This window comes from Vicugna pacos, chromosome 13 (genome assembly GCF_048564905.1).
Source record: "Vicugna pacos chromosome 13, VicPac4, whole genome shotgun sequence".
Taxonomy (NCBI): Eukaryota; Metazoa; Chordata; class Mammalia; order Artiodactyla; family Camelidae; genus Vicugna; species Vicugna pacos.
Window position 1 is genome coordinate 48,818,632 of NC_132999.1, and position 23,730 is coordinate 48,842,361.

The 23,730-nt window shown below is 47.5% G+C and overlaps 2 protein-coding genes across 2 annotated transcripts; one reads left to right on the forward strand and one right to left on the reverse strand.

The window, feature by feature from the left end:
• Nucleotides 1-1,231: 1,231 nt before the first annotated feature.
• On the reverse strand, nt 1,232-12,053 carry NUDC (nuclear distribution C, dynein complex regulator). Its single transcript, XM_006196834.4, has 9 exons — nt 11,841-12,053; nt 9,569-9,646; nt 4,452-4,655; nt 4,299-4,364; nt 3,388-3,507; nt 3,119-3,313; nt 2,160-2,243; nt 1,949-2,067; nt 1,232-1,500 (listed from the first exon to the last, which is right to left on the reverse strand). The coding sequence occupies exons 1-9, from the start codon at nt 11,919-11,921 to the stop codon at nt 1,449-1,451; spliced, it is 999 nt and encodes a 332-aa protein (XP_006196896.1). The 5' UTR covers nt 11,922-12,053; the 3' UTR covers nt 1,232-1,448.
• An 8,772-nt stretch (nt 12,054-20,825) lies between these two features.
• NR0B2 (nuclear receptor subfamily 0 group B member 2) lies at nt 20,826-23,061 on the forward strand. Its single transcript, XM_006196833.4, has 2 exons — nt 20,826-21,367; nt 22,482-23,061. Exons 1-2 carry the CDS (start codon nt 20,827-20,829, stop codon nt 22,721-22,723), a joined length of 783 nt encoding a protein of 260 aa, XP_006196895.1. The 5' UTR covers nt 20,826; the 3' UTR covers nt 22,724-23,061.
• The last annotated feature ends 669 nt before the right edge of the window (nt 23,062-23,730 follow it).

The window sequence follows — 23,730 nt, forward strand, 5'->3', positions numbered from 1 at the left end:
CCAGTCCAGTATTCACTGATGAGTAAGCCAGGTGTCCAGGAGCTCTTCTGCCCCCATCTCCCCTGCAGCCCCCACAGCCGTTTTTAGTGTCCCCATAAGTACCCTTTGGAAAGTGACTAGACAAACTATACTTGTTTATCAAGTTTCCTATTGGACACACAGGATGGTCCCTGACTGTGGCCATGACCGCAGGGCCCAGTACCAGTGATAAAACTGGCCTGTTTCCTAAGGCTCTGCTGTCTCATCCAGGTCAAGGCCTCTGACTGAAAATGACCACGGGGCACTGGAGCCCAGGGACACCACTGGACAGAGTAGGAGAGTGATGCTGTAGTCCCTCCACCATAGCCTTTGCCCAAGAGCACCATTTCCCAAACTCATCCTTGGGAACTGCTACTGGCATTCCCAGAAACAGTTTATTGAATTTGGTAAACAGACAAAGCCAGATACTACATAGCTTAAGTCTTTAATGAAATATTCTGAAACGCCAAGAGAATGGCCGTGCTATTTCCACAGAGCATAGCACCCTGGGCAAGCCAACCTAGACAGTCTTGCTGTAACCAGAAACCCTGTGGCATCCTGCACCGTGACCTGCACTCTCGCCAAAGTGGGACAGGGGTCAGATCCCATGGGTGGATTTGGGCAGAAGAGAGTTCCTCTCTGGCCCCAGCACTGCCTCAGTGGCTGACTCTGAGAAGCCCTAAAATCTGCAGAGGTCCAGGTCAGAGACACACAATAGGGCTCCACAGGGCTTCACCTTGTCTTCCTGGCCAGATCCCCCCCAACACACAAAGCCAGTCTGAGGCTTGGGCAGTCTTCCCCGCCTTTGCTACTCTCTGCCCCTGGGAAATACGTATATAGTTTTAGAAACATGTGACCCAGGGTTAGAGGACAGACCCACTACAATGGGAAACTGTCTTAGAGATGTAAATAAAATCAAGTCCAGCTGATCTTAAACTTTGCTGAACCATGGGCCCCTTTGAGAATCTGACATTATGTTCTGGTCCCTATAGCCAGAAAAACTCACTTTTGCTCAGAATCATACACAGACTAAAAGCCTTGTTTGAATCCTCCATTTAAGTAATGAAAAACTGAGCTGCAAAGAGGGACAAGGACTTGCCCTAGGTCACATGACAGAACCTGGGCTAGAAGCCAAGCCCCTAGTCCCAGCAGCAGCCATAAGAGGCTTACGACCCAAGGAAAGGCCAGGGGGAAAGAGAAGACACAGGTGGAATTCGGTAAATAGCTTTAATGTGTAACAGCAGGCCAACTAGGGAGGACAAGAACCCCCAAGGCCCCAGCCCTTCTCCCATGATGCCCTGGGACCTGTGTGCGTGGGCCAGCCCCATGCCTGTCCCAGCCCTAAGGCCACAAGTCCTAGGGAAGGATGGGAAGGAAAGGTGGGTAGCTGGGGACTCAGCCCCAAGAGTTCAGGGAGGCACACATAGGGACTAGTTGAATTTGGCCTTGGAAAAATCCATCTCTGGATGCTGATCCATGAACCTGGGGAGGGAAAATAGGAGGAAGGTGAAACAGGCCATCCCTCTCCCCTAAAGTTAGTCCCTTTTTCCTAGCCCCCAACAAGATGTCTAATCTCTTTAGAACTCTGAGCAACTTGGAGTCAGGCCAGGCAGGAGCAGGACCCCAAGGTCTCTCTCTGAGGTCCACTTGAGCCCCTGAAGCTGGAAGGTGAGGTGCGAACACTGGCACTGTTCTTCTGTAGGTGGCAATGACCATCTGTTACTCTGAGGTGGCCTTGCCCTCAAGATGACCTCAGCAAGTGATTAGGGGAGGCAAGCCAAGGCTATAAAGCCATAAACTTGGCTGGCTTATCCTGGAAAGGGCAGGGCCGCTCCTGTGTTCTGCTCAGTGACACATTCACTGTTGTCATCCAGGCCCAAGCCCCCCAAAACACCTCCCCCAAACCTCCATATCTGTCTGAGTTGCTCACTTCTTCAGAATCTCCTGTTTCTTCTGCTCGTCCGAGGTGGGCAGCCCCATGGACTTCTGTCTCTGGTCGTACATCATCTTTTCCACCATGCTACGGGTCTCACTGTCCAGGTCTGACAGCTAGGAGCAGGCAGTGACAGGGATAGGTGAAGCTGAGGCCACCTAGGCCCCTCACCTCCCACCCAAGGCTCCTCCAACCAGCCAGGGCTCACCTTGGAGTTCTCGGGGTTGATCTTCTTGGTATTGATCTCAGGGTCACTGGACACCAAGCGGTTCCACCACTCCATCTTGTTGATCTGAGAGGAGCACCAGGGGAAGGGAGGTGGCTCACCTTGGGCCCTGGAAATCACCCCCAACCCTTCCAGAACCAAACTCTCTCCCACCCACATCCTGTACCCGGGACACACAAAGGACTGTGCTCGGACCTAGGGTACAGAAAGGCAAGACCTCTGCCTTCCCCAGTGGCTGGGAGAGACAGACACAGAGACAGTCACAAATCAGTATGATAAGAGAAAGAATAAAGTACAGAGAGAGATATCATCCAGGCAGAGAGAGAGAGGTTAGAGCGACACATGGGCTCAGACTTAAAGGACATGCAGTAAGCCACATTCAAAAGCAAGACAAGAGAGAAAGCAAGTGCAAGGACACAGAGGAAAGAGTGAGAGACAGCTAAGACCAGAAAGGCTGGGCTGGGCCGGGCCGTATGTGCCACGTGACACTTTCCCTGGACCCTTGGCACTTTACAGAGACCACATTCATTTACTGGTGCCTGTGTCTCAGCTCTCTGAGGGAGAAAACATAGGCTTCCTGAGGGCATGGTTCTCTACATTTTGTTCATTGTTCTCTCTCCAGCACTTAGAACAGTTTCTGGCACATAGTAGGAGTTCAAGCATTTATTGAATTAAATGTATGTACAAATCTAATGAGAAAGAAGAGGTTTTGGTATGAAAGACTTCTGAACCTGAGGTAAGAACCTAGGCACATCTCTGAGCTGTCCTTTTTCTGACTCTAAAACGAGACAGACCAATTTAAAAGTCTTGTTGTGGGCATTAAATAAGATACATCTATCAGGCTCCCAGCATTGTCCTTGCATTAATGAACAGGACCCCCCCCCCCCGACCCTGCCCACCTCCTCTATCATCACACAGGCCAGAGGCCGGGATTCTCGCACCTTCTCCAGATGCACCGTCACCACCTTGCCGTCCTCAATGAGCCATGAACTCTCCTCCACCTTCACCTCATTGTAGAGCTCACCATCAATGATCGCTGGCTGCCCCTTGAGCCCCACCCGGAGGTGCCGCCGCTGGATGTCCACAACCACATCCTTCCCCTTCAGCCGGAAGGTCACACAGAAGGGCACTGCCACCTGTATGGGGCAGGAACAGTCAGGAGGGGCCCCAGGCTGGCTCCCTAACCTCCGCCCAGGCACCTGGCACTCACGTCCAGCTCCGACAGGGTCTGGGTCCAGCGGTAATTGGGCAGGTCTGCCCCGTTGCCAAGGTTAGGCTTCAGTTTTCCTTTGTCCTTCTCGTCCTCCTCCTCCTCGTCCTCCTCAGCCTCCTGCTCACAGTCGGCATATTCAGCTACTGACTTGACAGACCCAGACTGAACCCCACTAGGCCAGGCCCAGGGCTGGCACGGGGCATATGGCCACAAAACAGAACAGACCTGGTCCCTGCCCAGTCCATGGCCCACTGGGAGCCAGAGGTAAAACCTCTTCTCATTTCTGCCTGAAAGGAACTCAGACTGTTATACCATGTGGCAAAGGACACAGCTGAGGGATAGTGACAGTCAAGAGATGGACCCATGGGACCCAGCTGGGGGTCCAAGCCAAGAGACTCGGGAAGAAAGCCCAGCACAGAATGGAAAGTCATGAGGTGGCTGTGAGCAGGGATGTTCTAAAATAAAACTAGGCTACCAAATGATCAATTTCCTTTTTCTGCATTTGTAGGGTTGAGACCCCAGTCTCAGATCAGAACTTCTGGAAAACCAAATGATTCCCAAGGATTATTTGGGAAGTTGGACTCAGGTCAATGGAAGAAGCCCTGAAGGGTATGTGAGAGTAACCCACCACAAAAGGCCAGGCTGGGCCCACAGACCCCAGCCCATCTGAATGGTACCTGTACAGGCACTGCTCTCTCTTGGGCTTTCCTGCCAAGGTTTAAAGCCAGTGGATTTTGGTTTTGTTTAACCCACTTTGGTCCAGTGTGGGATCCTGAAGTATGAGGAGGATCCTCAAAGCTATGGGAAGGGTGGGGGAGGGGAGGGCATTCCAGAGAAAGGGAAAGGCTACAGAGTCCCTTGAAGTTCCCAAGCCCCTTGCTAATCCCAAGCACCCCCGTCCATCTCACCTGCTTCCCTGGAGAGCCAAGACTGCCATTCTTGAGCTGGGCCTCATGATTCTCTGCATCTTTTTTCTATGGCAAAGGGCAAAACAGTTGGCAAGAGGGTCCCCAATTCCAGTGCCAATGGGAGCCAGAGGGGGCGGGCAGGCCCACTCTCACCTGGTCAATTTCCAGCTGCAGTCTCTCGGCCTCCTCATCAGTCAGTTCCTTGATCTGGGGCCCAGAGGTCTCTGACTTGGCCTCCTTGGCCAGCCTGGCTGCCCGCTCTGCCTTCTCCCGCCGCTCAGTCTCCTGCCGAGCTCTCTTCTCCCGCCGAGCCTTCTGTGCCAGCTGGTTGTGGTGACTGAAGGTCTGTGTGATGAGCTGGGGAAGGAAGGGAAGGCAGTGAGGCATCAGGGAAGGGGTCATGTATCCAGACGTGAAGCCAGTCCCATCTCTATCTGCTGAATGCCTGGACGAGGTGTTGCCCTCAGAGCCTCAGTTTCCATGTTTATAAAATGGGATTTACTACACACCTATCTCATTGAGTTGTAATGAGAATACCTGCAAAGCATTTAGTTCAATAAACAGTAACTACTTAAAAAAAAAGTGCTGTCCAGGGACTAGGACCCAACACTTAAGTTGGACAACCAGAGTTGTAATCCAGGCTTTGTTAACACCCTAGCTACTGTATTTTTGGCAAATTATTTAACCTGTAAGAGCTTCAGATTCCTCATCGATGAGGACGAAGCCTTAGCTCACAGGGATGTTGCATAGACCAAACCCCCAACTTCACGCCACACTACAGTAGCTCCATACTCTTCAAGGTTAAAGGGCACCAAAAGCACCCTCCAAACCAAATGGGTTAACAAGATGAGATGTAAAAAGAAATGAGCCACCTGAAGGCCATTCTGCTGTCAGTAGAAGAGATCAGCATGGGACAATTACGCCAACAGAGACTGTTCCATCACAGGGCCTTGGTCCCAAGTCCCTAATCAGGGAGACCTTGAACTCAAGCGATTTGCCAACAAGTGGCCAAGGGAAGGTGGGAGCAGGACCCACCCCTCTCCCAGCTCCAGTGAATCATGTTACAGCCCATTCATCCTGTTCCTTCCTAGCTCCTGGAGGTTAGGTAAGGGCAGAGCTGAACCAACAGGCAGAGTCAAGGCCAACCCAGCAGCCTCTGACCCCTCCTCCCTGTCTCCTCCCATGAGCTTTACCCAGGACCAGCCCCAGGGAGAGACCCCTGGGAGTATGGAGCCTACTCAGTGGTGCCAACCAGCAGGCTGTCAGAGTCCAGCTTCTTTCACTGGACACATCTTTGGGAACCACAGCCCAGCAGACTGGGGAAGGCTAAGGAGGGCTGGGTCAGTTCCAGAGGACAGGCTCCAGACTGGTCACTGGCATACCTGAACACAGCTCTCCCTGACCTAGGCTGGGTGACAGGAGAATAGAGTGGTTTCCTCCAGTCTGGTCAGGGAAGGCCCCGAGAGATTTATGATAAACCAGAAGGCATGAGGTCCTGAACCTGACTATGGAGGGTAGAGGGGCCACATCTGAGGGAGAAGACACACTCCTGTTCTAGAACTTTATATAAATGGAATCATTCAATATGCGCTCGTCTGTCTTCCTTTAAAGGCTGACTATTATATGTATATATGACATTTTATTTATTCACCCATCAGTGAACACTTGGGTTGCTTCCACCTTTTGGCTATTATGAACAGTGCTGCTATGGGTGTACAAATCTCTCTTCAAGACACCGTTTTCATGTCTTGCACCCCAATTTTCATAGCAGCACTATATACAATAGCCAAGACATGGAAGCAACCTAAATGTCCATCGACAGATGACCAGATAAAGAAGTTGCAGTATATTTATACAATGGAATACCCAGCCATAAAAAATAAACTAATGTCATTTGCAGCAACATGGATGGACCTAGAGATCATCATTCTAAGTGAAGTAAGCCAGAAAGAGAAAGAAAAATACCATATGGTATCACTCATATGTGGAATCTTAAAAAAAAAAAAGAGGACACTATGAACTCATCTACAAAACAGAAACAGACTCTCAGACATAGCAAACAATCTTATGGTTACCAGGGAAAGGGGGTGGGAAGGGATAAATTTGGGGTTTGAGATTTGCAAATGTTAGCCACTATATAAAAAAATACATTTTTAAAAAGCTTCTTCTATATAACACAGGGAACTATGTTCAATATCTTGTAATAACCTTTAATGAAAAAGAAAAAAAATTTAAAAAAAGATACTGTTTTCAATTTTGGGGGCATATATACCAACAGTGGGATTGCCAAATCTTACAATAGTTCTATTTCTAACTTTTTGAGGAACCACCATAGTTTTCCACAGCAGCTGCTCCATTTTACATTCCCACCAACAGTGCCCTGGAGTTCCAATTTCTCCACATCCTTGCCAACACCTGGCTGTTTTCTGGGGCTTTTGATAGAAGCCATCCTAATGAGTGTGAGGTGACGACATCTCACTGTGGTTTTGATTTGCATTTCGCTAATGATTAGTGATGTTGCTCACTTTTACCCACAATGTCTGAAGAGTACCCTTTTTTCCATATCCCTGTAAGCAATTTTTTGGAAAACATTGTCAGTTTGATAAGGAAAAAAGGGCATCTCACTGTTTCTTTCCCCTACATTTCCTTGACTATCAATGAATTTAAGCATTTTTTTCATATGTTCTTGGAACTGCCCATTTTTGTTTATCCTTTTGTCAATTTATGACTCCCTACATATTAAGTTAGCTATTAAATTTTGTCTGTCCTCTGTATTGCAAACCTATTGTTTTTCAATTGACTTTATATGTCATTGCAGCTCTTCTGGCATACACGTTTTCTACATTTGGAGAGGCAAACAGCTACCTTCTCTTCTACAGCTTCCAGGTGCCTACCTTTGCAAGGCCTCCTCCACACAAGATTATACATAGTTTCCTAGCTTTCCTCATGAAGCTCTTCTTGATCAATTTATTTTTAAATATGAGTAAAACAGATGGTACACTTTTGGTTTTTTACAGAACAGCCAGTTGTAACATCACAACTTACTGAATCATCCTCTGCCGACTGACCTGCGTTACCTCATTAGACACGTCTTAAATCCTCACACAAGCTAGACTTTTTCTGGGTTCTCTATTCTGCTTCACTAGCCCATTGATCTCTTCCTGTGACAGTAATATGCTGATTTGATCATTATGGCTTCATTCAAACCCACTGTCTCTTCTCTATAATTCTTAGCCCCAAAGCTATAAAAACTAAAAGTGTTCCTGCATTTCTACAAGTTTGTAGCATAAAAATATTTACAGTCCTCGAATCTCCCACTTGGTAGAAATATTGATAAACATTTCTCTGCAGAAATATTAGTTTCATTAGAGGATACGCTCCTGACCCCTGGATAGGGGTATTACACATAATCTACTGTACATGCACTACACTGCCTCCTAAAATCCAAAGGATTCTAAATCCCGAAACATATCTGGCCCCAAGAGGTCCAAAAAAGGAACTGTGATCTATGCCAGCCACTTCATCTATATTACCTCTTTTTATCCTCCCAACAGCCCTGGGAAGGAAGGATTAGCTCCTCTTACAGGGAAGAAAAATGAAGCTCAGAAAGTGATTCACCCTACGCCACACAGTTGTGAAGCAGGGAGTAGCGGAGGATTCACTCACATCTACCCAGAGCCCATGCTCTTAACCAATGCATTTGGAAATGATACATCTGGTGGCCCTGCACACAGTAGGTCCTCAATACAAAGGAGTTACTGTGTTTTAACTAAAGACCAGGAGGGAAGGCTGGACAGGTTTCTGTCTGCCTAAGAGTCTGACCAACCTCCTGGGAAAGAGTTAACTCTAAGGGAACAAAGAGCCAGGGAGCATGACAAAGTCTAAGAGGGACCAGGAGACAACCAATACATGGCAGCTACCATCACTACAAGCATCAGCTACCTATGATACTCCTGAGACATCACCTCTCTCCTGCCTGCTACCTCTTACTCGCACCTCAGGCACCACTTCCTCATGAAGTCTTCCTTGAGCCCCCAGCCTAGGTTAGTTCCCATTTTATGCTCCTAGGACTTTTGCCCAAACACCCACCACTTCTTTAACTGTCCTTTTTTTTGGGGGGGGGGGGTGAGGGGGTCACTGGTAAGGGGGCTACACTGTGAGATCCATGAGAACAAAGACCATGTCTGTATTCACCTCTGTAATCCCAAAGGGTCTATCATAGTAGCTAACATAGGCAAAGTGTTAACTGTTTCAATAATCATTAGTTGAACAAATGAATGACTGACAAGGTAGTCTGGCCCACAGAAAAACCAGAGGTGCTACTGCTAATACAGAAAGAATATCAGAAGGGGTCCTACAGGTCAGTGAGTCCCCCTTCTTCCATTTTACAGATGTGAAGATTGAAAGGACCAGAGGATTGGTGGGAAATCAATCAGGCCACACAGCTGGGCCAAGAACCCAGGACTCCTCCTCCAGGTGGATGTGTCTATGACAGACTAGCTTCAGATCGTTAAGACACAGTATCGAGCACTTCAGCTTCTTAGAACTCTGAAGCCACAGAAAGCAGTTTGCAAAATGTCTCCTTCTCATTACTATGTCTCTTAAGTGAAAACAAATGCCAAGGTTTTAAAAAAATCACAGCTCAGTGAGGTGACATCTTCATGATTTACCAATCTTCTAATATATAATTACAATCTAAGGAATCAGAAGTAAATCCAAGATCTAAGAACTTGTACCACAAAATGCAATTCTGAAATCCTTGAACTTTGAGTCACAGCATCCAGGAAGACTGGGACTGGCTGGCTTTGAGTTTTCCTACATCTCTGTCTTCTAAGCTCAAAGTTTCTAACACTTGCTTGCTCCCATCTCCTGGCTATGTAACTAGATAAAATCCTCTCAATGGAAAAGGAACCAAGAAGCATGGTGTCAGGGGCAGAAGGCAGTTTTACAATAGCCCTGGTTCCAGCCCTGATTCCAACCCTGGTTCTCCCACAACTCAGCTCAAGACTCTGGGCAAAGGGCCCCAGATCAATTTCTTCATTTGTAAATGGGGATAGTAACACCTGCCACTCTTAAACTGCTAAAGGATCATGGGAAAAGGGGTAGATAAAGCACCTGGCAAGAAGAGGGGCTTCAATAAAACTTCCCTTCCCCGACTCTTTGCCCCTGGCATTTCACTTCTGCTGAGGATTATTATGACAAAGAAATGTCAGGAAAGCTCTTCTTCTGGAGAAACAGCTGCCCAAGGGACAGCAGGCCCCAACACTCACCTTCTCTGCCATCCCCTCTTCTCCCCCAACGAAAAAGTCTGTTTTGCGTCGAAGGAAGCTGAAGAAAGTGTTCACAAGCTGAAAGACAGAAGTAAAAGTTGAAGCTGTAGAGGTGCCATACTGGACACCTCAACCACACAGAAGCTAAATTCCTTAGTCTAGGAGGGCAACTGGACCTGGACTGTTTCATCCCTGAGCCTCCCAACTGGAAGGAAACATCCTCCCCACAAGCCCCGTCTTAGTCACTTCTGCCAGGAAGCCTAACTTAACCTTATCCAGATCACCTGAAAGGCAGATTTCTCACTTCCTGTGTGCATATGTGTGTGTGTTTCACATTTTTTGTGGTGCCAGAAACAAAGCAGCCTAAGGATATGGGACACTCCTCTGCATCCAGGGCTTGAAATGCCTGGGGCCCAGCTTTCCTCTCCAGATAGTAAAAACCTCATCCAAAGTGGCACTGGCTGAGTTACAAGGGCAGAGCTGGAAGGAGGGGAGCAAATGAAGCCACTTCAAAGATGTTTAAGACCAACTAACTCTGGCTGGGGTACCAGTGTAGACAAGTGGTTAAGAACACAGGTTTGAGTATCAGACTGATATACATTAGCTCTGTGACTCTGGGGAAGTTCCTTAACTCCATAAAACAGAAATAGCAGCAGGACCTATTTCTAGGGATAAAGGTAAGGAGGATGTTTTGTGAGAACCAAAGGAAATAATGGATGTGAGGCCCTTAACGGTGTCTGGTCCAGAGCAAGAGACCTTCTGCCAGAGAGGGAGCTCCTCAGGAGCAGGCACATTGAACCATGAGTCTGTCTACATCCCCAGTGCCTGGCACCAGACCTGGCTCAGAGTATATGTTCAGTAAAGTTTCTGCTGAATGAAGAGATATAGTGGTGACCTAGGGTTAGTGTGTGCGTGTATGTGTGTATAAAATATATACATATAATATATATAATATATATGTATATATAAAAGTCCTGTTATTTGCCCAAGTATTTCTAATCTGATGCTATGACTTATCTCAATGGTTTCAATTCCTGCTTCTCGACATCCTTTCAATTCACTCAAAAATATACTGTCTCCCAAATCCAGTTCTGTGTCAACAATTTAGAGGGATGGAGGACAAGAGCCCTTCACACTTGCAAATTAGTAGCACTTTTCCCATATCTAGGAGCTTAGAAGTCCCTGGTCACCACAGGCACCTGAATGAGAGAATGGGAATGGAAAGCTCCTTGAAAACTTGTCTCCAGTGAGACACAAAATCAGCAATGGGCTGTGCAAAGCACACACTGGCCCAAGGATTCTGGTCCCCACCAGGTCAGGAGCCTGTTGGATGATTCTGGGCGAGTTCCTTAAGTTTCTTTATAGAAAAAGTTCTGGACTGATTTTAATAGGCTTTTCTCTTTCCATGGTCCAAAAAACCAACTCCAGAATCTCTATTAATTGCTCCTTATCCTTCATACACTATGTGTTATTGTGTCTGGTCACTATGCATAAATTATGTTCTTGAAAAGCTCTTTGTAAGTTCCATCAGGGCAAGAACAGGTTTCTGCTCACATTATGTATCCCCCAAGACCAGGTCTAGAGAGTGTCTGACACACATCAATTACTCAAGAAATACCTATTAAATGTTCAAGCCTGATTCCTAAGAGTTCCTCACTGTCCTTCACTTCAAGACATTACTCTCCTCCAAATTCAGGAGATAAGGATTTGTAGCTCTGTCTCAAAGGCTTGGAGATGTGGAATGGTTCCAAGTTAGTAGGTGGTGGAAAACAATTGTGAACACAGGCCTCCTATTCCCCATTCAAGGCCTAAAAAGACCACGTGTTACTATTACCCCTCACCCTCGCTCATATCCTTCCATTCGCTCCAAATCTTGGTGGATGCAAATCTCAATGTCTGGAATTGTTCGTGCTAAGGGATACTCTTGGGGGCGGCCACCCGAGGGGAAACGGGGCCGGAAGCTCGTGGGAGACTAAGGTGGGGGAGAGATCCCAAGACTCTCTCCTACCCACGTTTTCCAGGGGCAGGAGCAGGGTCGCCGGGGTTGCTAAGATAGGAACTACGGAGAGGTCCCGGGGGCCCAGGACTGATACGAGGACATGATTTGCGGAGAGGCCAGACCGGAAGATGGGGTGCAGTTAGAATGCGGGGGGATTCCAAAGCCCACGAGGCCTAGAGGTGGATCTCGGCCTTCGAAGGCAGGGAAGGACGGAGAGCGTGGCTGGGGCCGCCTAGGTGGACCAGGCCGAGCCAACGCCGCGCGGGCCGTTACCTCCTGCACGCCGCCCTCGTGCTGCTGCGCCATGGCCAGCAACATGCCATCGAACCGCTCCTCCTCCTGCTCTCCGCCCATTGTGCCGGCTGCTAGCCACGCTCTTAAGTCTGAGCTCCGCACTCGCGTCTCGCGCTCTCGGTTCCTGCGGGTCGCGTCCGGTCCAACGGCTCCTGTCCTCCACCTTCCGCAGCGGAGCCGGAAACACGCAAGCGCCCCACCGCCCAGGCCCGCCTACTCGCTCTCTCCTCCCGCCTCCCTCCCGGCCTGCGGCCATTCACCACGCGGCAAGCAGCCCGCTTCTCCGACTATTGGTCAACTTGCTGAGCCAATCAAAGAGCGCGTTCGTAAAGCGGTGGACGGAACCGAGGGACTAAGAGTTTGGCGTGAGTTGCTATGGTCACCGGATGCTTTTTGGAGACTTCCAGAAAGACCTGGGCTTAAATCCGGCGGTGTTGGAAGTTAAAAGGCACAAGTTTTTGTTTTTGTTTTTGTTTTTTTTAATTTAAACTTTGCTTTTACGCCTTGAGAGTGACCTCCCAGCTTGTAGAACGGTGAAGCTGAAAGTGTCCTTAGTCATCTCTTCCAATTCTTACGTGAATCGTGAATCGATTGAGGCCCGGAAAGGAGAAGGGACTTGCCCAAAGAACAGCCTACCTCCGTCATCGTCACATCCTCCGTACAAATTGTGCAGTCACAAGGGCTCTGTACTTGGTTTAATGTCCTTCTGCTGCAGTCCTGAAATTCTTAACAATTTCAAAACAAAAGACCCCCACATTGTCATTTTGCACTGGTCCCAGCAAATTATGCAATAAGTGCTGTAGTTGACCTTCACTTCTGCTAAATGTGCGGGAATAAGTACCAGCTAACTAAGGCCAACCCCTCCACTTTTGTACTGAATTTCATCATCGTCGTCTTTTCAAGGATTCTACTTTTGTTATTATCATTTCCTAAATCTCCTGCACCACAGTTTTCTTTCTTCTGGATCATCCCCTTCAATTTACTACTTTAGTGTCACTTTCTTTTTTACTCTTCTATAATCCCACTTTCTCCTACCACTCCAATTTTCAGTTCTCTTAAGATTGCCATACTTGTTTCCACTTCCACCCCTTCCATTTCTCGATTTACTCTAATTAGTCTTCTTAAGATTCAGACCAACTCACATGGCTGGTGGTGGATGGTGGTGATGGTTGCACCGTCTTAATGCCACTGAACTGTGCACTTAGAAATGTTTAAAATGGTAACTATAATGTTATGTATATTTTAACACAATTTAAAAATTTTGTAACTTTATGAGACAATTTGAACTCTTAATAGTCTATTATATTCAAGAATTATCATTATTTTTTAAACATTTTTATTGAGTTATAGTCATTTTACAATGTTGTGTCAAATTCCAGTGTAAAGCACAATTTTTCAATTATACATGAACATACATATATTCATTGTCACATCTTTTTTTCACTGTGAGCTACCACAAGATCTTGTATATATTTCCCTGTGCTATACAGTATAATCATGTTTATCTGTTCTGCATATGCCTGTCAGTATCTACAAATTTTTAAATCCCAGTCTGTCCCTTCCCACCCCCAGCCCCCTTGGCAACCACAAGTTTGTATTCTATGTCTATGAGTCTGTTTCTGTTTTGTATTTATGTTCATATAAAAAATTTTTTTAGATTCCACATATGAGCGATCTCATATGGTATTTTTCTTTCTCTTTCTGGCTTACTTTACTTAAAATAACATTCTCCAGGAGCATCCATGTTGCTACAAATGGCGTTATGTTGTCATTTTTTATAGCTGAATAGTGTTCCATTGTATAAATACACCACAAGAATTATCATTATTTTTTAAAAACAACATGGCCAACATTGATAGTCTCACACACACACACACACACACACACACACACACACACACACACACACACACACAAATTAATTCTTCCCAGTCTTCCAATTGAGTTAAATGGCCTCTTCAAACACTGATATACAAAAGCTCAAATTTCCACTCATCAACTCATTTGGACAAGCTGAAATCTGGCCTCAGCTAATCCATTAGTAAGTCCAGTCAGCCCTCCCTCAAAAATATATCCTGATTCTGTCTCCATCCCACCTTGCTGGGTGAAGTATGGTGCTGTTAGTACTCCAGTCTAAACTGGAACATTATCTCTTACTTGGACAGCTACTCCTAGGGCTTCCTCATTGGTCTCCTTACCTCCTTTTTTGTTGCTTTGGAGTCCCTCATCCACTCAGCAGCCAGAGCAATTGTTCTAAAGGATAAGCCAGTCTTGTTACTCTCTTGCTTAAAATTAGCCCCTGGTGGATGGCCATTGCATTCAGGATAAATTCCAAACTCCCAAACATGGCCTCAAGGGTGCAACACCATCAGGGACCTGCCCACCTCTCCAGCCTCACCTTGTCCTACAGTCCCCTTCCCTCACCAAGCTCCCTCCTCACTGGCTGCTTTCACTTCCTCAAATGCCCTGTCCTAGTTCCTGGGCCTTCTCCAGCAACTTCTTTTCACTTATCAGGTCTCCACTCAAATGCCACTTCCTCTGTGAGGCCTTTACTGATGCTGCTATACAGATAAAGTCTTCAGCGCCATGATTTTTGCTTTCACAGTAACTTGTGCTCATCCTAATTACTTATAACAATTGAAATATACAATTAAGAAATCTTGGTTTTATAGCCATCTCCTCACTTGGCTGATTGATTCGAGCATTTGATTCAGAGCCTCAAATGTTGTAGAAACTCGATAAATACTTGGGGACTGAATAAATGCTCTTTGCCTGATACCATTGAATCTCATTATATAACTTATCAATAAATATTGGTAAAATTTATTGATTTCTTATTAAGTGCCCAGTACTGTACCAAACATCATTTGACTTAACATAATGCTCCTGTGTTATTATCTCCATTGAGGGGATGAAAAAACAGGGGCAGAGAAATGAATTCATGTGCCCAAAGCCGCACAGCTGAAAGGTGCAGAGCCAGAATTCAAACCCACGCAGCCTGACTCCAGAGCCCAGACACTTACCCACTTCATGTTAGAGCTCTGCCTCCCTGAATTGGCATTCTGATTTTATAAATCAGATCCAGGGGCTTATTTGATGTGACTTCCCACTGAGAGAGCAAGGCCTGATCTTGAACCCTGGTAAATTCACTGAAATAATTAATGTTGCCCAGGAAGCCCTCTTGGTAATCAGTCAGCACCCCCTAGTGATCTCTGACCTCAACTACATTTGAACACCACCAACAGCAGGTAGGTGGATGATTACACCACCATGTGCTAAGCACTCTGTTAAGGGTGTGGACAAGAAGACCTGCGAACTCAGGGAGGGAACAATTTATTCTTACAAAGAGGTGCAGAAGGAAAAACCATGAAGTCTGTGCTAGCCCATTAAGGGTGGCCAGGAGCTTACCAAGCAGACAGGGTGAGAGAGAGAGATTCCAGGCACGGGGAACATCATGGGAAAAAGCTTGGAGGCACAAAGGTGCATGACATGTTCAGGCGCCTAATGCTGGCTCTCTGTCTCCCAGTTCCAATCCTAAAGCCAAGCCCTCTGCCCCCCAGGACCTTCCAGCTGTCCCCTCAAGTAGTCAGAAGTCTCTGTACAGAACAAGAGAAGTATGTGCACCTGGCTGTAGATTGCAAGGCATTTTCACATATGTTGCCTTACAAGGTGCTCTTTAATTTACAGATAGTGCCCAGCCCAGCCCAGTGCCTGAGCAGAGGTAGTAGGTGCTCAGTGTTATAATTCTTAGTATGATGATGGTTGTTGTCCCTGCTTGGATAATAACACCTTCGTCCCATTGTCACATGAGGATTAACTGAGATAATTGTTGTGAAGGTGCTTTGTAAACCATGAGGGCAGTACAGATAGGAGAGTATAGTCACAAACTTTTCCTCCCAGAAGCCTTCCAAATCCCAGCTGCTCAGCCCCACTGCTGCACTTGAGCATTCCCGCCACAGTGATGTGGCATCCTGGCTCCCCTGTAAGAGCCACTGAGAGCGGTGCTATCTCTGCCTCCACAGAATGGGGGCTCCTCAAGGCTGGCCTGGGTCTCCCCAACACACTGAAGTCTCCCAAGAGCTGGATTATCTCCTCTATCAGACTACGGTCCCTGATGGCTGACCTGTGTCACCCCAGTTAGATCTTGAGTTCCCAAGGGCACACCTGTGTCTCCCCCTTGAGACTGGGGACTCTTGAGGGTTGACCTGTGTCTCCCCCTTCAGATTGAGGGCAGGGCCTGGGCAGAAAGCAGCTAATGGACCATCTTTCCCCACAGAGGCCTCTGAGCAAATGGCCACAGTCAGACTCTGGGCCTGGAAATTCCAGCTGAGGCCATTCCTAACCCTCCAGGGCCTCCACCACTGGCACCCTGGCCTTAAGGCCACACATGGGGCTCAGAAAACATCGCTCCCACAGTGCAAACAAATGCAAGACTGAAAACCTAGGGGCCCAGCTTCCAGCCACACTTTACCGTGATCCCTGCTGAGGGGTCTCCTCCCTCCTCAACCTCCTCTCCCTCCCTTAGAAAAAGCGGGTGAAAGCAACAACAATAACCATGACAACTGCCCTCCTTTATGGAGCACTTGCTGTGCCCTCACAAACACCTCATTTGAGCCTCACAAATGTCTAGGAAAGACAGTAGCAGATTTGCTGTAAAGCAAATGAAGCTTGAATTTCAGAGCCCCAGCAATGTCTTTTGTGGGGGGAGGGGGTTGTTAATTAGGGTTTTTTTTTTTTAATGGAGCTACTGGGGATTGAACCCAGGACCTCGTGCATGCTGAGCATACACTCTACTACTGAGCTATACCCACCACCCACCCCCAGCAATGTCTTCTTAAAGACATTTTAAATTTGCAAAAATAAAAATTTAAAACTACAACTGGTGAAGATGACTGTTTCTTCCTACTCTATCCTTCCCAATATGAATTTTTCCCAGGACACCAGGAAGGATTTGGGTGGCGGAGGAGAAACAAGGATCTGTGTGGGGCAAGAAGCAAATCTGTGAAGAATTCTTTCAATCACTCCTCACTAAACTCATTTCATATTGACACCAACTCAAAAAAGGAAGTTCTCTCCTATAATAGGCAGCACAAGCAATTATAAATATTCCATGCGTATTTTTCTTTTTCAATAGGAATTACAAAGTAGAGTTTATCAGAACTCCTATTACAAACCTACAAGCCATACTACAAGTAGAAAATACATCTATGTGTGAAAGTCATGTTTTATGTCTCCTTACTATCAACAGTAAAACTTTAAAAAAAATCAACCCCACAAGAGGAAAGACAGAATCATCTCCCCATTCTCACTGTAGATATTTATTTTTAAAAATCATGCACCAGGGGAGAGAAGGCGCCACTGTGGCTTTAGCAGGGGGAGGAGGGTGTCCGTGTGGAGCAGTGACCTGGCATGGGGCGACAGGCCCAGCAGGGGGGAGGGGGCAGCCTGACACCAGGTATCAGAGCCCAAGTAGGGAGAAGAGGGCATCTCACAGCAGAGAGGTTGGTGGTGGAGATGGCAGATTGGTTACAAATGGAGGCCTGATCCACTAAGTAAATAAATCAAGAATAATGAAAGCCAGATTTCTCAGTGTCAGAGAAGGGAGACATAATATAGAAAGGGTGACAACGAGAATGAACCCTGTTGTAGTGGATTAGAATAGCAGGTAATAGTATAATAGTATGAATTCATGTTTTTCAGTATCTATAACTAAATACAGAAATAAATGTGTGTGTGTGTGTGTGTGTGTGTGTGTGTACATCCCTTAGCTCTGGGAGGGCCTAGGTGCAGTGACACCCTATAGCAATGAGTAGATCATGGTTTCTAAGTATGATTCTGGTGCCCAGATCATGGTTTTTAAATGCTACCCACCACTGAAGATTAAATCAGAGCTTCTAGTAGTACTGGTTGATTGCAGGGGCTGGAAAAGTGATATCTTCATATACCAGGAAACAAAGGATGTTCAAAGAGTGATGGGGCATGTCAAAAGGACAGAGACCCCAGCTTGAAGGGGCTCCCATTGGCCAAGTCTATAACAATCTGAGTATATAATAATAATAATAATAATAATAATAGAAAAAGATTACTAGCCACTGAATAAAATAGAAGACCTTGAATTCATACCTACGTACACACACAAATACATTCAAAATATGAGGAAGAATGTCTATATAGCTTCAGAAATACTGATTCATTACAAAGGGAAAAAGAGTAATTGATACATAGAGAAGTCTGGCAGAAATCCCCTTAGTCAAATGACCAAAGTGAACCTTGGGACAAATGGAATTGTGTGCTCCCTGACATGTCAGGGTGTATCAAGAACACAGCATCACTTCCTTGATAGTCCTGCTAAAAATACATAACCTGAGTCTAACCATGCGGAAGCCTCAGACGAGCCCATGTGACAAAATAACAGCTCTTCAAAAGAAGGTTGTGAAAGGCAAGGAAAGACTGAGGATAGTTTTCCTGTCCTGTAAGGGCTAAAGTGACATGGCAAAGAAATGCAATGTGCAATTTTGGACTGAGCTCTTTCACTATGATTTCACAGAAGCATCAGTGAAACTTAAAGGGGAAAATCTAAGAGATTAGATGTTAATTTCCTGAAGTCTTTCAATGAGATTAAGTGTTAATTTCCTGGTTTCGTTGAATGTTAATTTCCTGACGTAGGTAAATGTAGGTTATGTAGAATGTTCTTGTTTGTAGAAATTACACACTGAAGTATTTGGGGGTGATGGGACTCGGGTTGGCAATTTACTTTCAAATGGTTCAAGGTTAAAAAAAAAAAAGTTCCCTGTCCTGTACTTGCAGACTTTCTGTGTTTGTGATGGTTTCAAAATAAATATCATTGACACATGAAGAGGCAAGCAAAGAGTGCACAGTTAAAATATGTAGGCAAATATTGTCAAGCAATTGATCAGTAAAAGTACTTTGTTATTCTCCTGGGTCCGTGATGTCTGTGTTTTCTGTCAGCTTATTTTAGTTTGTAATTTGTAGTGATTTGTTTTCTGATTTATTGAATATTCACGTCACACCTGATTTTCTATTCTTAAAGAAGGCCCTACAAAATTGTATAAGCTTCAGGCCCCATAAAACAAATATTCACTAGTGGCTTTTCTTACTAACCCTTTAAAGATGGGGAAACTGAGGCACAGAAATGTAAAGTCGCTTGCCCAAGGTCACTCGGCTAAGTGATGAAGCAGGATTTGGACCCAGCCACTCTGACTCTAGAGTTTCCTTCCAGGGATACTGTGGCTACAGTAAGAGAAAAGAAAATTAAAGGAACTATATGTATGTTAAGATTAAGATTATTATGTGATTGTAATCATATGAAAGATGCACGCCTGTCTGCTGGGTCCTGTTTGTCTTAGGTTCTCAGATAGAGGGAAGCGGGAGCAAAGTCCTCTTCCTGTATGCCAGAAACTGCTTGGAATTTGACATCTAGGACCTCACTTTGTCCTCACAGCAGCCCTGGAGGCAGGCATTGTCCCAGACGAAGTTTCTGAGGCCTATAGAGATTTGGGGTTCAGCCCATGGTCACACAACGGGAAAGTGATAGAGCCAGGAGCCGAGGCCAGGGATGGCGATAGCTACCCAACAGTGTGTTAGCAAAAGGCTTGCCAGGCAGGGCTTGCCGAGGTCCACAGACACGACACAGCCAAGAACCTTCCCACCAACTCTCACAACCCATGCCCCAGCATCTGACACAGATGACCAGGACAGAGGAGCCTTGCAGCTGGCAGCAAAGCAACGTTTCTGCCCAGATTATAAGTGGGCAACATCTGCAAACCAAGCAGCAGCGAAGTCGGGGCCCGGGTGGTCACCGGCTCTGGGAAACCTAGACCACTCAGCTCTGGTTGCACGATTTGACCAATGCGTGCAGGGGAAGAAGGAAGAACTTTGGAGTCAGACTGATAAGGGTTCTGTCTCTTCTTAGTGGTGTGAGCTTGGGCAAGTCACTTTACCTCTTTGAGTCTCAAAAAATACTAATCTTGTCTTATAGGGAAACTCCGAATATTAGCTTGGGCAGTGCCTGGCACAGAGTAGGTGCTCGTATTTCATTATCATTCTGTGAGGGCTTAATAGCAGATAGGGCCTTTCAAGAGCTCCGGGAACCTGGGCTGAGGAGAAAGAGTTCTCTTTTTTGTTTTGTTTATTTTTACTTACTTATTTATTTAGGAGGGGGGAAGTAATTAGGTTTATTTGTTTTTGGAGGAGGTACTGGGAATTGAACCCAGGAACTTGTGCATGCTAAGCATGTACTCTACCACTTGAGCTATACCCTCCCCTCTGCCACCCAAGAAAGAGTTCTTAAGGACCTTATTTGTGCAGGGCCCCCCAGAATCAGAGTCAGGGGAAGGGGGTCTCTGAGACTATACAATGGGCAAAGTCCTCCCAGCTCCCCAGGGTCTTGGCTTCCTTCCCTGCAGCCTGTTCCTTGCCGACAACAGGAGCAGGGCCCCAAGGTTAGGCAAACAAGCGAGCGATAAGGCGCTTCCAGGTTGGGCCTTGCGTTCAAGGCTTGTCCAGCTCTGGGGCTGGCCTCCCAGCTGAGTGAGACTCCTGCAGGCACCAATAGGGATACCTGCCATGGCCACCTGCTGATTGTGCACCTGAGGCCTTGGTGCCCTGGTACAGCCTGGGTTAATGACCCTGTTTATCCACTTGAGTCATCCGATAAGGGGCAGCCAGTCCAGCAGGCAGGCGGCCCTGTGCCCTGCACCCTCTGCTTCATTGACTGAAGTGATATCAGGGCCACGTGGAGCTCCCAAGGCCCCCTCCCTCGCCACTTCCCCACCGGTCCTGCCAGGGTCAGTGTGTGTTTCTTTTTTTTCAATGAACATGACTTCTGGAGTCAAGGTTGTTGGGCCGTTCCCTCCTTCCTCCCCCATTTGGGGATATAAATAGCACCCACAGCACAGAGCAGAGGGCGGGAGAGCTGGGAGAAAGGAGAAGCAGATCGTCAACCATGAGCTCCAGCCAGCCAGGGATCTGCCCGTGCCAGGGGGCTGCAGGCCGCCCAACGATTCTGTATGCACTTCTGAGCCCCAGCCTCAGGGACCAGCCCTCCGTGCCCCCAGCCCGTAGCCGCTGCCTGTGCAGGCAGCACCGGCCTGTCCAGCTGTGTGCTCCCCATCGCACCTGCCGGGAGGCCTTGGATGTTCTGGCCAAGACGTTGGCCTTCCTCAGGAACCTGCCATCCTTCTGCCAGCTGCTCCCCCAGGATCGGCGGCAGCTGCTGCGGGGCTGTTGGGGCCCCCTCTTTCTTCTTGGGTTGGCCCAAGACACTGTGACCTTCGAAGTGGCCGAGGTCCCGGTTCCCAGCATACTCAAGAAGATCCTGCTGGAGGAGTCCAGCAGCGGTGCAGGCAGTGGCCAGCTGCCTGATCGGCCCCAGCCCTCGCTGGCTGCAGTGCAGTGGCTTCAGTGCTGCCTGGAGTCCTTCTGGAGTCTGGAGCTGGGACCCAAGGAATATGCTTACCTGAAAGGAACCATCCTCTTCAACCCTGGTGAGCTCCCAGACACTCCTGGATGGGGGCCAAGGCTAGAGAGGGGCAGGGTCCAGCCAGGGAAGGCACTTTCTAAGGGCTTGGCATCCGTTAGCTCTTTGGGTCCTCATTATCACCACATAGTCATCTCACAAAAAGAGGCTCAGAGAGGCTAAGTGACTTTCTGAAAGTCACACAGCCAGGTAGGGGCAGAGCAAGGATGTCAGAGACTAGCCCTTGTCACTCTACTCAAGAAACTTGCCCTGACACTCAGGAAAGCTGGGAGTGGGGGAGGAGAGGGTGGGCAGACACAGCTGTGTCTCAGTCATGTCTTCATCGTTGGACCACATGGTGAAGTTTTTTTTTTAGTTTTTTATTTATTATTGTATTATTTAGTTATTCTATTTTGGCAGATCAGGGGAGGTAATTAGGTTTATTAATTTTTAGAGTAGGCATTTGAACCCAGGACCTCCTGCATGCTAAGCACATGCTCTACCACTTGAGCTATACCTCCCCTCGCATGGTGAAGTTCTGAAGATGAAACTCCATGGGTTCAGAAAGACCACATAGAGAAGAGGAGTGAAAATGTGGAGTGTGGGGAAGGAGAGGGAGGAGTCTCCGTAAACTTCAGCCAGGAGAGCCACAGATAATCTAGAGAACATCTAGGTGAGAATTCCTCACCAAAAGGCCCTGATGGAATGCATTATTACAGTAATTAATTATAATAATAATAGTGAATACTCATATTACATTTACCATATGTTAGGTCCAATTCTAAGGGTTTTACATATACTAGCTCATTTAAACCTTGTAACAAGCCTAGGATATAGGAACTATAACTTATCCCCATTTTACAAATGAGGAAGCTGAGGTATAGAGATTAACTAACTTGCCCAAGGTCACACTGCTAATAAGCGACAGTGTGGGATTCAAACGCAGACAACCCATCCATAACCATTGCTCTGTACTGCCTCTCCATAAATGGATGGATAAGTAAAGTGGTAAATAAATAAATAGAGGAGGTAGTAATGGGGCCGCAGGGCTGAGCTGGCGGCCTCAGGTCTTGGACCAGTCTCACCCTGGGGTGTCTCAGAGCAGAGTGCTCACCAGCCCTCTTTGCCTTCTCTGCCCACAGACGTGCCAGGCCTCCACGCTTCCTCCCACATTGGACACCTGCAGCAGGAGGCTCACCAGGCGCTGTGGGAGGTCCTGGAGCCATGGTGCCCAGCAGGCCAAAGCCGTTTGGCTCGTGTCCTCCTCACGGCCTCCACCCTCAAGTCCATTCCACCCAGCCTGCTTGGGGATCTCTTCTTTCGCCCTGTCATTGGAGATGTCGACATCGCTGGCCTCCTCGAGGACATGCTTTTGCTGGGCTGACCTGCTCCAGCCCAAGCAGAGATCAGGTGTAGGCTGGGCAGAGGCTGGCGGCACTGATTCATGGCCTAGCTGTCTCCAGGGGTGAGCCACTGCTCCCAAAGGGGCAAGCCTGGGCACACAGCACTCGGCGCCCCAGGAGCAGCTGGTCCTGGCCCAGCCAGATGAGCTATGGGGCTCTCATTCAGCCATGCCCCATCTTGGCCTTCCTTGGTTTTGGACCAGTACTTTAGCTGTCTGCCCAGCCCTTGGCGCTCCCAGAGCCTCTGGGCCAAGGCTCCTGCCCCCTTCTGGGACAGAGTTGGAAGTTTCAACTGCTCATTGGACCAGGAGTCCTACTGACTTTGCACAGAACTGACTTAAGTTATTGACTTTTGTAATAAAAGGTGTGACTCCCTTGGAGCCTGACACTGTAGTCTGTGCATGTGGAAGGGACCGTCTCACCTCCAGGGCCACCCTGCCCCTATCAGAGGGAGCCCAGGAGGAAGGAACCATAAGGGGTACAGAAGCCAGACCTCAGGAAACTAGAACTTTAATTTTTCACAGTGGGATGATGATTTCATTTCTGGGGATGAGATTTATTTTGCACGGGTCTGAATCCAGGGGACAGCATCAGGTCAGAACCCCCGCAAGTCCCTGCCTTTATCTTAGAGGAAAGGGGTTATCTCTTCCTGTCCCCAAATCCTCTACTGACCCCTCTCTCAGCTCCTGCCCCAGGCTCCCTCTCACCTCAGTGAGAATCATATCACAGCCAACAAGGAAAATGAAGCAGCCCATTCCCAAACTGAAACAGACAGGTCACTGGAATTTCTGCGGTTTGGGATCATTCACTTTCCCCAGTCTTTTCAGCAGACAGAAGACGGTGGTCCATTGTTATCCCAATGGGAGGGGGCAAGGGCATTCAGGGCTGGCCTGGCAGCTGCTTGGAGGCCAAGGCCAAGGCCGACCACGGCTCAGCTGCCACCCCAGCTGTTAAGGTCTGAGACACTTCCATGGCAGTTGGATCACAG

Excerpts from the sequence above, each read along its gene's own strand:
- NR0B2 (XM_006196833.4), top strand. The coding sequence starts at position 20,827 with ATGAGCTCCAGCCAGCCAGGGATCTGCCCGTGCCAGGGGGCTGCAGGC. Across the intron at positions 21,368-22,481 it reads AACCATCCTCTTCAACCCTG|ACGTGCCAGGCCTCCACGCT; the intron begins GTGAGCTCCCAG and ends CTCTGCCCACAG.
- NUDC (XM_006196834.4), bottom strand. The coding sequence starts at position 11,921 with ATGGGCGGAGAGCAGGAGGAGGAGCGGTTCGATGGCATGTTGCTGGCC. Across the intron at positions 4,656-9,568 it reads AAGAGGGGATGGCAGAGAAG|CTCATCACACAGACCTTCAG; the intron begins GTGAGTGTTGGG and ends TTCCTTCCCCAG. Across the intron at positions 2,068-2,159 it reads TCAACCCCGAGAACTCCAAG|CTGTCAGACCTGGACAGTGA; the intron begins GTGAGCCCTGGC and ends GCCTGCTCCTAG.